Raw genomic sequence first — 14,499 nt, 5'->3', positions numbered from 1 at the left:
CAGAAACATCAATTCCAAAGAGCACCTGCACCCCTATGTTTATAGCAGCACTGTTTACAATAGCTAAGCTTTGGAAACAGCCCAAATGCCCAAAAATAGATGACTGGATCAAGAAGATGTGGTACATATACACCATGGAATATTACTCAGCATTCAAAAAAGATAAACACATGCAATTTGCAGCAACATGGATGGCGCTGGAAGGGATCATGCTCAGCGAAATAAGCCAGAAAGAAAAAGAAAAATACCGGATGGTCTCACTCATAGCAGGAATCTAGAAAACTTAAATAAGGGACCAGGAAAATGAATAACTATAAGAAAGTGAAAATCAAAATCAATAAAAAACTATGAACGAGAGACACTTTTGGGGGGGTGGCGGGAGGGGAGGGATTGGGGTCAAAATGGGGGGGTTGCAATTGTATGGGGAATATAAAAATAAAATTTATTTAAAAAAAAAAGAGTTAACTATTTGAATCTCAATTTATAACCTTAACATACTATTTTCTCAAACACTTCCAAATTCCTTATGGACAAGCAAAATTCTCCCAAGTCCTTAAGCAATTCCAATGATAACACTCAACACTGATCAAGTGCTTCCTATGACCAAAACAGAGTTCTCTGTGCTGACTCATTTTATACTTACATCAGTCTCATGGGGAAGGTACTATTAGTGTTTCCATTGTAAAGAAAATGGAAAGTGACTTTCCCAAGGTCATAAAATTCTCAACCTCCTACTGTCCCTAGTGACTAATGCCACTGGGGGTGACATCTGTCTAGCACTTTTGACTTCTAAGGGTGCTCAAATCTGTTCTCCCTTCATTAGGGTGAGAAGACAGTGGGTTCAGTGGGGCCCATCCTCAGGGGATCCCATAATGGGCCTGGAGACAGGGCCATATCCTTTAGATGCTTCCACTTCCCTTCCAGGCAACAAAACATGCAATCGTGGTGGTCTGTCCACCATGCCAGAGGGGCCATCTAACATTCTCCCTCTGGGAGGGAATCCCTTGGCCAAGCTACAGAGTAGAGCAGAGGTGGACCTGGGACCAGGACTCAGGCTGCTGTTTCCATCTTTAAGGCCAGCCAGGCCTGGTCACCTAGAAGGAAGGTGCGCTCTGTTCTGTTATGGCAGATGGAAGCACCCGTGTAGGCCAACTTGTGTGCACGGAGTGGCCTGGTCACTCAGTGTGGTAGTCTGACTCGCAAGGCCATCCTGACAGCGATGTAGCCTTGGGCCCGGTAAGCTGAGGAACCATGTCAGTCCTAGTGCAGGGTCCATGTGCTCAAGCCCCGCAGCATCCGGCACACAACGTCTCTTGAACGAATAACGGTGTCCTCCAACCATTTGCGTCAAGACCAGAGAAGGCACCTGGAGCACAACCCGAAGGGGCCTGCGCGCGTTCTGGCCGCGGCCGGCAAGCTTCTGGGTGTGCTGAGTCAGGGCGGGCGGGCTGGCGCGCGGCGAGGGGCGCAGGCTGGGGGAGCGCTGATCCGAGCCGGAGGCGGGAGAACAGGAGGTGGATGAGGCGAGGGGAGGGCACGGCACCTGGGAGGGGGCGCAGAAGGGAAGAAGGCCGGGGAAAGAGGACCGTGGGGGGCCGGGGCGTGCGGCGGCGCCTCGGGGAGGGGGCGCTGGAGGAGGGCGCGGCGCGCGGGCGGCGGGGGCCGCGCGGGGAGGGGGTGCGGCGCGGCTGACGTGGGCCGGGGTCGGCGCGGCGGGCTGTGGGCAGCGGCGGCGCGCGACCCCGCGTCCCCAGCGAGGACGAGCAGCGCCGCGCCCGCACCGTCCCTGACAGCCCGAGCCGCGCGCCGGAGGAGCGCAGCCCCCGAGCCGAGCTGTGGTCGGCCCCCGGCTCCTGCAGTGCCCGGCGCCGCGATGGCCGGGGCGGTGTGGCCGCGCCTCGGCGGCATCCTCTGGCTCGCCTGCCTCCTGCCCTTGGCCCCGGCGAGGGTGGCCGCAGGTAAGGCGCCGCGCGGGCCGACCCGCCGCCCTTCCCCTGCCGCAGCGCTCCGGGGCAGGTGGGGCCCAGCTCCCGGGGGGACGCCGCGCGCCCGGGCGCACCCCTCCTTCCGCCCCCCAGACCTCAGCGGCGCGCCGCGGAGGGGAATCGGGGCACCCGGAGCCCTGCGAAGCCCTGTCCCCGCTCCCGTCACCCCTCTCCTGGAAGTCGCCTTGCCGCTAGAGGGGTGTCCCCCCTCCTCCGGGGCTCCTGTTTCTATCGCCAGACCCGCTCTCCCCTTGGAGCCGCGCGCGGCGACCAGGGCATCCATCCCACCGCCTGGGGACCCCGGGGGTGTGGGGGAGCTCCGGGGAGACCAGGGCCGTGCGCGGGCAGGGCGGGAGGGGGGAAGATGAGGAGCGGTGGTGTCGGGCATCTCGCCACGGTCCCCCCAGGGGTCACGGTGAGGTTCCCCGCGAAGCAGCGTTTTCGTCTTAAAATAGCACCTTATTTGGAGAGTTTCCCCCACCCTCCTCTTGCGTGGGCTTAGGGGAAGATGTGGATTTACAGCCCAGCCTGCCATTTCCTCTCGGGGAGTGATTTCCAAAATGGACCCTGGGCACAAGGTTTCTCGCCTTGTGCCCGCCGGGTCCTGCGTTTCTCCACCCTCCGGCGCTCCCCGCCTTCCCAGCGCCAAGGCCACCGCCATCGAGCGAATTCATTTTGGCGACATCACCAGGACCCAGATTAGAGATTTGCTGGGGGACAGTTGGACAGTAATAGGAAGGAGGGCTTAAACATCCACCAATTTTCATTACGGTCTCCTCACTCCCGGGGAAGAACGGTAGAGAGAGAGGGATCGCGAATTTGTGATATAAAAGGCGCTGGGTGAAATGAAGATCTGCCCCTTAGGGATCAATAAGGAGAATTTTATGGGAATTGTGTTTGATCAGGGTCACATGTTTCCCCCTGGAAATTAATATAAAAACAGGATCTCTTGTTCATTAAGTGGCCTAAATTATCCCCCCAAAATGAATTAATTTTTGGGAAGTCGTGTAGTTCCCAGTTTGGCCTCTTGTACCTATGATATGGGCAAACTAGCTGGAAGGTAGGTTGGGGAAGGTGTTTTTTTCCTTACCTACTTCCTGAGGTCTGGGTGGGTCCTCACTGCCCCCTGCACTAGGGGTTGAAGTGAAAAGTCTACACGCTGGAACATTAATTAACACCAGGCGGCTTTATTCCAGACTTCAGCGGTACCCTTGGGAAGTGTTTTGGGCAAAGTGTGCAGTGTGAAAAGGCTGATGTAGCCATTTTCTAGAATGTCCATGGCCCTGCCTGCTCTGTTGTCATGGAAAATGTGCATGCCCCTGTTGCAGAAATAAATTCTAGCCTTTACCCAGCCAGGGGAAGAACAAGCGGTACTTCAGGAACGGTGAGGTCAGGAAAGCTTTATTACTGATGCATGAGGTCTCAGTCCTGGGTAGACCCATAAGGTTTGAGCACTGGTCTAGAGACAAAGAGTTTCTTTCATACGCTGCCAGACCTTGTTTAGATATGCTTATTAAGGAAGCAAACTTATTATTTACTTTACATTTCCAAGTCTATGACTCTTTAACCGGGAAAGATTTCTTTTTCTTAACAGCTCCCTTTCACCCCAAGCAGAAGTGCTGGAGGCCTGCTAAGTGGGGGTTCCTACCATGGTCAGGGGGAGGTTCCTTTCATGGGTCAAGTTTTGTGACAGTTGCCACTTCATTCTTTGCTTTGGCCCTTTCAGCTCTGGTCGCCTGTGGAACCCCTAAGCCTTGGCTTGCTCTTATTCTCCAAGGCCATGTCACCTGATCTCCCAAACCTATAAAGATGGATTTGGAGGGGAGGGGCACTAGAACCTTGGTTTGTTTACTTCATGGTCCATTTCAAACCTGATACCCCGGGCACTTGGAGAAACCTGAGTAGGAGGGGCAATATCACCATGGGATTGCGAATCTGCTATCAAAAAAAAAAAAAAAAATTGAGAAAAAGTGCCCTGGGCACCTCCTTGTGTGTGGACCCTGTGTTCTCCCTAGGGCTGGGTCAGTGTCTGCACAAATCTGGTGCAAGCACACTCTCTCCCCACCCCCACTTTATCCCTCCTTCCAGCCCAGCCCGGCTGCCCTCCTGATTCCATTCCCCTGGCAACAGACCTTCTTGCAGACATGGGCCCCTGTCTTTCTCACTGCAGATGCAGGGGTGGCCATTAGCATGCAGCCACCTGCTGGCTTGCCTCAGGCCAGAGCTCCTGGCCTGGGGGGGGGTGGGGTTGGGCAGGAGGGAGTGGGAGAAGGGAGAAGATGGCTTCCCAGCTAGCACCTCTTTCCTCACACTGGCCAAATGCTGCCTCCCAGCCATAGGGAGGGAGGACAGAGCTCAACCCTGTCTTGCAGATTTGCTCAGGGTTCAGCCAGCAATATTTTCCAAAGGGGACTTAGGAATCTCAGGTTCTTCAATGCAAAATACACGTTACATATTTTATGTATCTTGGGGAAGCTTCTGCCAAAGTGTCTAGAAAAGTACCTTTTCCAATACTAGATGGAGCATATCCCAAATATGGCCCCAAGGAAACGGATTCAGAATGGGAATATGTGACAGGGTGACAGGAAGGGTTGGGGCCCGAGTCCCCAGTGGGGTCAGCAGTGTTGCACACTGAGGACATACCTGCTTGGCTCCCAGTATTGCTGAGTCCAGCAGGTCTCTCCTGAACTCCCTGAGGCAGGAGGCATGTCCTGCATTTCTTGGTCTCCTCAGCATCTGTGGGGTGGGGTCCAAGGAAGATGCGCCATCAGTACCACCAGGGGAGTGGTTACATGGGCAGCCCCAGGTGGGCTGGTACCTCTGCACATCCTTCTCTCTGAGTGCCACTCAGCAGTTGCTGTGTTGAACACCTTTTGCTCCTTTGCTTCAGACTCATGGTGCAGAGAAAAACTTCTAGCTTGGCTAGTAATCATTTAAATGCAAATTAGACACATGGTTCCTTTTCTGGTGTCAAGCACTCTGCTAGCAAAAGAGCTTGCAGTGCAGTGAAAGAGCCTGGGAAATCTTGATCCCAATGTGGAGATGTGACAACTGTATGTTCCGGCTGCTGGGAGAGGAGTTCCAGGAAGGCTTCCTGAAAGAGGTTACATCCATGGACAGGTAGGTAGAAAGGGCAGTGGGAACTGACCACATGTGCAAAGGCCCTGAGGCATGTGTGTGGGGGAAATATAGGAGTTAAAGTGGCCAGCCACAGTACAGATGTGTATACCTGGGCTCCGTCCTGAGTCTGTTCTATGATCACAATAACTGTAAAAGAGAGAAATAGGAGCCAGCCAGCCTGTGAGGTGGCTCCTTGCCACGCCCCCTGATAAAATACAGCCTTTGTTTCTGGGCCCCTAGGCCTGTATGAACTCCACCTCACCACTGATGGCCCTGCCACCACTGGGACAGAGGTTTCCATAACAGCCAGCCTGGTGGCCAACGACAACGGCAGCGTGGTCCTGCCCTCAGACACCCACTTCTACCACTTCCATTGGATTCACACGCCACTGCTGCTCACTGGGAAGACTGACGAGGCTCTCAGCTCGACCATCCGTGCTGTGGGGAATGTGCCCGGGGACTTTCCAGTGTCCGTCTGGGTCACTGCTGCTAACTGCTGGATGTGCCGGCCTGTGGCCAGGAGCTTTCTTGTCCTCCCCTTTACAGGTGAGGATCTTTCTCTTTTGGTCCTTTGCTTCAGACTCATGGTGCAGAGAAAAACTTCTAGCCTGGCTAGTAATCACATAAATGCAAATTAGACACATGGTTCCTTTTCTGGTGTCAAGTTAACAATGGATCAGAAAAGCCATAATACCCACATCTGGCAGGCTTGTGCTGAAATGCACATTCTAAGCATATTATTGCTACTGGGGCTATAAATACGGTCCTTGGAGAACAGACGATACATGTGTCAGTGGTTATAAATTAGTGTAGTATTTGGTCTATTAGTTCTCTGTCCCCCCCCCACCTTTTTTCTCTTCCTCTCCCTCTCACCTTTTCCAAGAATTTCTTGCTCTCTTGAAGTTTGCAAATTAATTCTGAATTTATCTTGAGGAAATAAACATCCATTTGGGTAATATTATCTGCACAGGGATGTTCATTGCAGTGGTGTTTATAATAACAGAAGAAAATTTGAAAAAGCTAAGTATGCAACTATAAAAGGACTGGCTGCATATATTGATATAGTTTATGTAATGAATAATTATGACCTTTATAAGGGATTTGTTAGTCTTGGGGGACTACTCATCCTTGTAAAATTTCAAAAAGTAAAACACAAAATTCTATCATCAATTCGATCAACTGTGTTTAATATACATATACATCAACACCCACAAACTAGTGTGCAATTCTACAAAACGTCAACAGTGAATGTGTCTGAAGGATGGGAATTTCTTTTCTTGTCATTCTCCTTTTCAACATTTTCCAAATGAGCTTTGCTGAACATGCTTAACTTTCTGCTTTTGTTGTGAAAAAAAAAAAAATCTGCATTTAAATTTTAGAGGAGGGGCCTCCCTGGTGACACAAAGGGTTAAGTCTCAGCACTGTCAAGCTATAGACAGCCACTGCAGCATGAGTTTGATCCCCGGCAAGGGAATTAACCCACATGGCACAGCAGACCTCTCCTATCTTGCCCGCTGCTCCCCTCAGCAGTATATTTCAGTACATCTGCCTGTTCTGCTTCCTACTCTGTCTCTGGTGAATCATCTCAGCCCCTGCACCTCTGGCCTACAACCCAGTTCTTGTATGCATAAATAAATAAAGTAAATATTTAAAAAAATAAATTTATAAGGACCACAGGATGGTGGTCCTTACCCAGCCTGTCATATTGATGAGATGCATCAGAACTGCTAATACTCGCCTAATACTTTGGTATATTTCCCAAGAGTTACTTTCAAAGCTGTGCATTTCCTGCTGGTCCTAGGAATCTTTTGGTCAGAAAGTTCAGTGTCCTAGTAAGAGGAGGGCAGGAGTGACGCCATGATGAATCTTTACCAGTGTCCATGAAGTGGGTGACACTTTGGGAGACTGCACCTGCATGTTCAGTGACCTGAGGTGCCTTGGGCCCCTACCCAGCTCTGCCAACCAGGTCAGGTGGAAAGTGGCTGCTCTGCCAGCTGGCACACAAGGCCACTCCTGGACTCTGCCCCTTGGAGGACTCACCTCCCTTGGTCTCTCTCTCTCTCTCCCAGAGTTCCTGGTAGGGAAACTTGTGGTCACCCAGAACACCTCCCTGCCCTGGCCCAGCTCCTACCTCACCAAAACAGTTCTTAAGGTCTCCTTCCTCCTCCACGACCCGAGCAACTTTTTCAAGACTGCTTCGTTTCTCTACAGCTGGGACTTCGGGGATGGGTATGTTCTTCTTATTCCCTTTGCACCTTAAAGCCTTGGTTGTGGCTGATGGCTCCATCATTCACGCACGCTGCTCAGTGCTTTCCCACCTTCACTGGCTCTCTTGCTTGCTCTAAACTGTTGTTGAATGCCTGCTGTGTGCCAGACTTGGGGTGCATGGGGACATACAGCAGAGGAGATGGAGGTAGGTGGGATTGTTCTCCATCTGACTCTGGAGGCACTCAGCCACCTGATGGTAGGTGACAGGTAGAGCGCAGGTGTCCTGGCCTCCTTTCACCTTGGGAAGGGGGTTTGCACAGAGCCCAGACAGCCCACAGACACCCCAAGGTTATGCAACAGTAGTGCTCAGTGGAGCCCCCTCTCTCCACTTGGGTTCCCCCCACCTCTTGACTGCTGCTCTCATTGCTTTCATGGCTGACCCTAGGAGCCCATCTGGGCAAGGAGGGTACACGGGAAAGATTACTGAGCCTTTGATGAGCTTGAGAAACTGGTTTGTGAGCTTGAGGTTCAGGTGTTTCTCTGGAAGCCTAAGAAACTTCTGGTTGAAAGGAAGCCAAAATTTGGAATGCAGAAAATATGGGATGGAGTGGGAAGGAATTGAGAGAAGCATGTTGGGCCAGCCTCTTTGCTTTGGGAGACATGCTTGTCCCTCTTGCAGCACCCTGCTAAGCTCCTAGCAGTGGGGAGCACTTCCTCCAGGGAGGGTGCGTGCATGTACACACACACACACACACGCGCGCACACACACACGACCTCATGCAAATGTCACGATCAAATGGAGGCAATAGATGTCAGCAACTAGGGTATTGTCATGCTCCTCTGAGAAATGGGACCAGTAATATGTGACTCAGGGGATGCATAGAATTGACATTCAAAGATAGGGCTGCTGGCTCCTAGGCCAGGGCTCCAACCACCATGCCCTGTTGCTTCTCCAAAACAGATGTCAGGAAAGCCATCGGTGGCTTGTACTTTAAAAGCTACAAGTAACTTGCAGCAACAGAAGATAATTCAATGAATAGAATAGAGGATGCCGATACACACTGAAGCCTACATACATATTTTGTACCTGATAACAGTAGTATTTCTAGCCAACAAGTGAAGATAGATTATTTGGTAAATGATACTAAGGTAGTTGGTTAACTACCAGAGAGAAAAATAATCTGATTCCTAACAAAAGGAATTCCAGATTAAAAAATATAAACATAATGAACCAGGACTATATTGAAATTGTAGATGGTTACCTGCAGTTGGAAAATTTTGCAAAGGGGAAGCCGTGTCTAATAATAAAAATAAAATGCAGAAACTGTAAAGGAAAAAAAAGATGAATTTGGCATCATCAAATCTGAAATTTGACTATGAAAGTAAATCATATCAAAGACAAAGGTTAAACTGGGAATAAAAACATTTGAAAGACGTAGGATAGGTAAAGATTCGGTAAATTTCATATAAAAAACATCAATACAAAATTTCTATGGAAGACTTCCTTTTGAGGAAATTTAGCTAATTTATTGCAAAGAAAGAGCATGATGCTATGCACTTTATATGTTGTGTCATAACCTGTATGATCCTCTCCATTTTATGGATGAGAAAATAAGATTCAAGGTTATGTAGATAGGCAATCTGGCACGGAGATTCAAAACCAGATGCATCTTAACTGCGGTGTTCACCCTTCTCCCCATCCCTGGGCTGTGTCTACCTCCAGCATCCTGCCTTGCCCAGGTTCCTAGCTGGGGGAGCTGGGGGAGGGAGTAGAACACTTTCCTGGGAGGTGAGGGACCCTGTCTCTGTTCTCCGGAGGTGTTGCACCTGTAACTCACAAAGACTGCAGTCATGTTTGCTCTGAACAGCTGATCTTGAGCCCTGCCTGGCTCTGGGGGGTGCTACTTTGAGGACAGGTTTGCTTTTAGGCATTGGTGGCAGGATATGTCACTGCATAGCATGAGTCACTTCTGTCCTTGTCCTCTCTCCTCCCTGTCCCCTTACAGCACCCAGATGGTGACTACAGACCCTGTGGTTTATTATAACTATTCCATCACTGGAAACTTCACTGTGAAGCTGAAAGTGGTGGTGGAGTGGGAGCAGGCCAAGCCAGACGGGGGCATGGGCATTCTGCAGAAGACAGGTGACTTCTCCACCACCATGAAGCTGCAGGGTAGGTCTCTGGTTGGGGTTGCTACTGTCAGTTCAACTTCTGGCCCCTCGGGTAGTCCCAGACACTGCTGCTTCCAGGACTAGTGCTTGCACAGGTCAGAGTAACTCCACTGGGGTGCTGATCTGTGCTCAGATGTGCACACATCTCTCTTGTTGTGCCCCATAGCAGCTCCCTGAACAGTCTGTCATTACACCTACTTCCGAGATCACCAAGGGGCAGCACTGGGGTTTGAAACCAGGCCTGCCAATGCCAGAGCTGGTCTGTGACCAGGCACTCTGCTGTAGCTGGTGTCTCTGCTTTGCTCTGTCTTGCTCCCCATCGGCCCTGATAGGGCAAGGACTGTTCTAAGCTGGGGTGTCCTGCACACACTATGCAGGTGGGAATGACCAGCCCCACTCTTTGACTTTGGCAGAGGTGGTGCTTGGGCCGCTGCAGACTTCAGGTTATGCTGTGACTCAGGCTAATAGGTTGGTGCTTTCCACATGTGCAGAGATGATGGGGGAGGGGTGGCTCTCCTGAGCCCTGGGTCCTGGAATTTGAGCCCTGCCTGCTGCCTCTGGCTTCCTCCTTTGAGTTGGCTTCAACCTGCCCAGCACCTGCTGCTGCCTGGGAGGACCCCAGCGTGCTCCCGACAGACCTGCTCCCCATCTTTGGTGGGGGAGCAGTATAGTCATTGCACAGCCCGGGCCCTGGAGCCCTGGGTTAGCTGTCCTCAGTCACCAGGTTTAATAGGGTCCTCTCTGCCTTCCAGAAACCCTTCAAGGCATCCAAGTCTTGGGGCCCACCTTAATACAGACCTTCCAAAAGATGACAGTGACCTTGAACTTCCTGGGGAGGTGAGTGAAGCTCAGTGCACTGTGGCCCTGCCCACACTCTCCCACAGACCACTGAGCCTGCTACATCCCCTGATAGACCCCAGGTCTGGGCTCTGGTGGAACAACCTGCCATGCGGCAGCCCTAGGCGCAGCTCTCCTGGGGGTCAGTGGGAAGGCACGCTGGTCTTGGGGGCTGTTGGCGTCAAAGGCTGGTGAGGGACCACTCCTCTGAAGAGGCCTCTGTATGTGATTTCAACCTACTTCTAGCTCTCTGGAAAGCAAACTGTCTTGGTTAGGCCAGGCCTGACTCCTGACAGGAATGGCATTAGGCTGAGTTTATATCAGCGACGAGACATGGAGATGCTGGGTTGGTTCTCCCACAAGAGTGGGTGAAGCTGCAGAGGTCAGCGGTCAGGACCCAGCCCTCCAAAGACTCTTGTGAGAAGGAAGACTCTGACACACATGGGGACATATCAGCGAGGATGAAGAGCCATGAGCTGGGGGTGGTTTTAGAGTTTTCATGAGGCTTTGGAAGTAGGACCTTAGTACTTGGAGGGTCGATGAGAAACCCCTTGGGCTGGCAGCCATGTTTGTTGGAGTGGCTTGGGTTTACATGGGCAAGGGGTTGTGTGAGGTGGGAGTACTTTTTTGACATTACTAAGGTTCCTGCATTTTCCAACTTTGGAGCCTGTGTTGTGGCAGGTGCATAATCTGTAATCCCTCACCCCCTTCAAACTGATCAAAAGCCCACGCAAATGCCACCTTCTCCAGGAAGACTTCTCTGATTCCCTCATTAAAAATGCATTAACCTGTCCCCCGTGCTCCCACAACGGCACACAGTGTGCCGTTGGAGCAATCTCAGCCTCGGGCCTTGTATCTGTGCAAGTCCCTGCCTCATTGGTCTGCCCCCCTCTTAGGGCCTGGGGGCATCTCATATATACCGTAGTGTTCCCCAGACTAGAAGATATAAAGTAGAGGCCAGAACAGCTGGTGTCCCTTGGAAAGGAGGCTGAAGTTCACAGCGACCTGTTCTTTTTCAGACTTGGTCTGTGCTCACACTGCATGCTGAGACATGTCTGAAAAAATGGCCCTCTTCTCCTTACAGCCCTCCTCTGACTGTGTGCTGGAGGCTCAAGCCCGAGTGCCTCCCACTAGAAGAAGGGGAATGCCACTCTGTGTCTGTGGCCAACACTGCCTACAATCTGACCCACATCTTCAGGGACCCTGGGGACTACTGCTTCAGCATCCGGGCTGAGAACGCCATCAGCAAGACACACCAGTACCACAGGATCCAGGTGTGGCCCTCCAGTAAGTGACACCTGGCTTTCTGCTCCAATGCCACCATGCAGCAAGCCAACCACAAAAGCCAGTCAAGCCAACCACCGCACAAGGTGCTGCCACCAGTCAACTCTCCCCATGCCATCATAACCAACCCCAATGACATTAACACTGCCAGTAACTCTCTTGTCCCACCACCACCATTGACCAACTGCCCATACCACCACCACCAAACTCTACCAGTACCTTCGAAAACCCCAAAACCAGCATTCATCTTGATGCAAGCTGTTCTCTCAACACCATGTCAAAACCAGCACCCCTAAGTATAACAACAGCCAATTCAGCCACCGCCATTGAATTTGACCAACCCTAATGCCACATGACACATATGACAGTTCTAGCACCATCCACAGCCAGCAGCCAACTCTTTAATTTCTGCCAACTCCTGCCTGAACCACCCAGACCAATGCTGTCATTGCTGAACTGCCCCAGCCTCACCTAAAATCACTTCTCATCACCACCATCATGGTTGTTGGCGTCTCTCCTACATGTTGCCAGTGTGATCCATACCCCCAATGCCAGCAACCCCCTCTTTCACCACGCTGGTCCCCACTCCAGTGTCATGGCCTCCATCACAGCACCATTGGCACCACTAAAACCAGTATCCCCAACACCGACTGTATGCCTTTTAGGGCTGCTGTGATTCTCCAGGAGTGTGGACTGCTGGGAAGGATAATCTCTGATCCCTCATTCGTAAGGACACTGTGCCTTCTCCAAGCCATCATCAGGTCCAGCCACAGGGTTAACTGATGATAACATTAGACTCTACCCTTCATTTCCTGGGGGTACTCTTCTGGGAGCTTCCTTGTGTAGAGTAGAAAGTCAGACCCCAGAACCGAGGGCAGAGTCTCTCAGCTGTGTAGCCCAGTCCACCCTTCATGGTACAAAGGGGAAACCCTGCTGGCTGCACTTGTCCTCACATGGCCCTGCAAGCGACCCTCTGTCACTGTCCCCAGAAGCTCCCCCAACCCATGCTCTCTGAGCTCCAGAGCAGACAGTGCCCTGGTTGGCCTTGTGGGTTAGAAAGATTCTCTGACCGATGGGCATCTCTGGGGACACTGGGCCCTGGCCCCCAGCACCTTCTGAGCAGAGTGCCTGGGAATGCTCTTGACTGCAAAGAAGATGATGCCAGAGGTAATCAGTGCTGCCTTTTCTTGGGAGACACATCCTCGCGGTGTGACGGGGTCTGTGTCAGGAAGGGGGTGAGCAGAGAGGGAGAGGGAGCCCTCACCTCATCACTGCTGTGCGCCGGGCACAGTGACAGGCCTCACTTTGTCACATCCTCATGTCAGCCTCTTGGGGTAGCTTTAGTACCTGGCAACCTGGTCAGAGTCAGGATTCGAACCCAGAACCACCTAACTGACACTGGGCTCTTCCTGATCCCCCATATGGCTTCCTGACAACACAGCCAGTGAGTGAGGGTGGAGAGCTATGACAGCATTCACAGGGCTTCTTGGGTGTCCTCAGCATGGCTTCCCCAATACAAATCACCCAGGAGAAGCAAGGACGGAGCTGTGATGTCGTCTATAACAGAGACTCAGAAGCGGAAAGGAACTCCTGTCATGCGCTGTTCATTGAGAACAAATCACTCTGTCCAGCCACACTCAGGAGGCCGGTGGTCAGGGAATTTAGTGGTACCTCTTGAAAGTTACTGTGGGCGTATATTAAAACCCTCACATACCCCAGCTTTATTTTCCTAAAACCCCAAGTGTCCCTATTGGGATTGCCCAGTGGTTGCATGTACAAAACCTCTCTGGTGGGGTTTGACTAGTGCTTACACCAGCCACCCAGGCCCACAGCATCCCTCTCTCTTCCTCCCAGGCCTCCAGCCAGCTGTCTTTGCCTTCCCCTGCGCCACGCTCATCACCATGATGCTAGCCTTCCTCCTGTACATGGGCATGCGGAACAGCGCCCAGCAGAAGGACATGGTGGAGGTGGGTGCTCGTGCCGCCAGGTCTGACAGGAGAGGGGCTCTGGGGAGGCCATGGGGCCAGGTCACAGGACCCAGAGAGGGTCTGGATGTGAGAGCAAGGCCCTGGGGCTGGGGCCATGTGTCCAAGATGCATTTGTAGGCCAGGTCAGACTGTTGAGTTGGCTTCTTCCTGTCTTCCTCCTCCTGTGCTTGCCCGTAGCCTGGCATGTGCGCCATGAGCTGGCCAGGGGAGATTAACCGGGAGAGAAGCCCAGAAAGCAGAAAAAGCAAAGGCACAGTGAAGCACTCACTGTGTGGCTCCAGAGGGTATTCCTGTGCACTCTGCTGCTCGACAGCCGAGCGCCTGAGGCCACATCATGGGGGCTCTGGGCGGGCAGGCGGGTGATTGACCCGTGGGGTTTTGTTCACTGTAGGTGGCTGATTTTGACTTTTCCCCCATGTCTGACAAGAACCCGGAGCCGTCCTCTGGGCCCAGGTGCTGCTGCCAGATGTGCTGTGGGCCCTTTACGTTGGAGTCTCCATCTGAGTACCTGGAGGTCGTCCGAGAGAACCAGGGCCTGCTCCCGCCCCTCTACAAGTCTGTCAAAATGTACACCGTGTGAGCACCCCCCACGCCACCTCAGTGTTAATTGACTGTCCACTCGCCACTTCAGGCAGGGTGGTCTTTCCACCGAGCTGGCGGGGGCCACAGTGGGGGAAGGCCCTTTGCCCTGGCCATCCTTGTGTCTATAGTTCCAGCTGCCACCCCAAGCCCCCCTCAGTCACACCTTCTAGCTATGGTCATCTGTACTGTCCAGCCACTGCTGTGAGCCCTTCTCTGTCAGCCCCAGCCCACCTCTCGCCTTTGTAGAGGCCCCAAGTAGGACTCCCATGGCCCCTGTGGTCTCCAGGTACACTTGGCTGCCTCTCATCCATTCTTCCCCGGTT

General features: G+C 52.4%; 1 protein-coding gene across 3 annotated transcripts; it reads left to right on the top strand.

Moving 5' to 3' along the window:
- Positions 1–1,855: 1,855 nt before the first annotated feature.
- TMEM130 (transmembrane protein 130) lies at positions 1,856–14,174 on the top strand (the record flags this gene model as incomplete). 3 transcript variants are annotated; one of them, XM_084249499.1, is made up of 8 exons in its annotated part: positions 1,856–1,958; positions 5,346–5,651; positions 7,175–7,334; positions 9,320–9,486; positions 10,238–10,322; positions 11,407–11,609; positions 13,461–13,573; positions 13,986–14,174. In XM_084249499.1, the coding sequence occupies 8 exons, from the start codon at positions 1,874–1,876 to the stop codon at positions 14,172–14,174; spliced, it is 1,308 nt and encodes a 435-aa protein (XP_084105625.1). The 3 variants fall into 3 exon arrangements, with proteins under 3 accessions (XP_084105625.1, XP_084105623.1, XP_084105624.1); XM_084249497.1 differs by having other exon boundaries at positions 1,874–1,958; positions 14,022–14,174; XM_084249498.1 differs by lacking the exon at positions 5,346–5,651 and having other exon boundaries at positions 1,874–1,958; positions 14,022–14,174.
- Between the last annotated feature and the right edge of the window lie 325 nt (positions 14,175–14,499).

Source organism: Talpa europaea (genome assembly GCF_964194135.1).
Source record: "Talpa europaea genome assembly, chromosome: 12".
In the NCBI taxonomy this organism is placed as follows: domain Eukaryota; kingdom Metazoa; phylum Chordata; class Mammalia; order Eulipotyphla; family Talpidae; genus Talpa; species Talpa europaea.
This window is presented reverse-complemented; position numbering and strand designations above follow the sequence as displayed.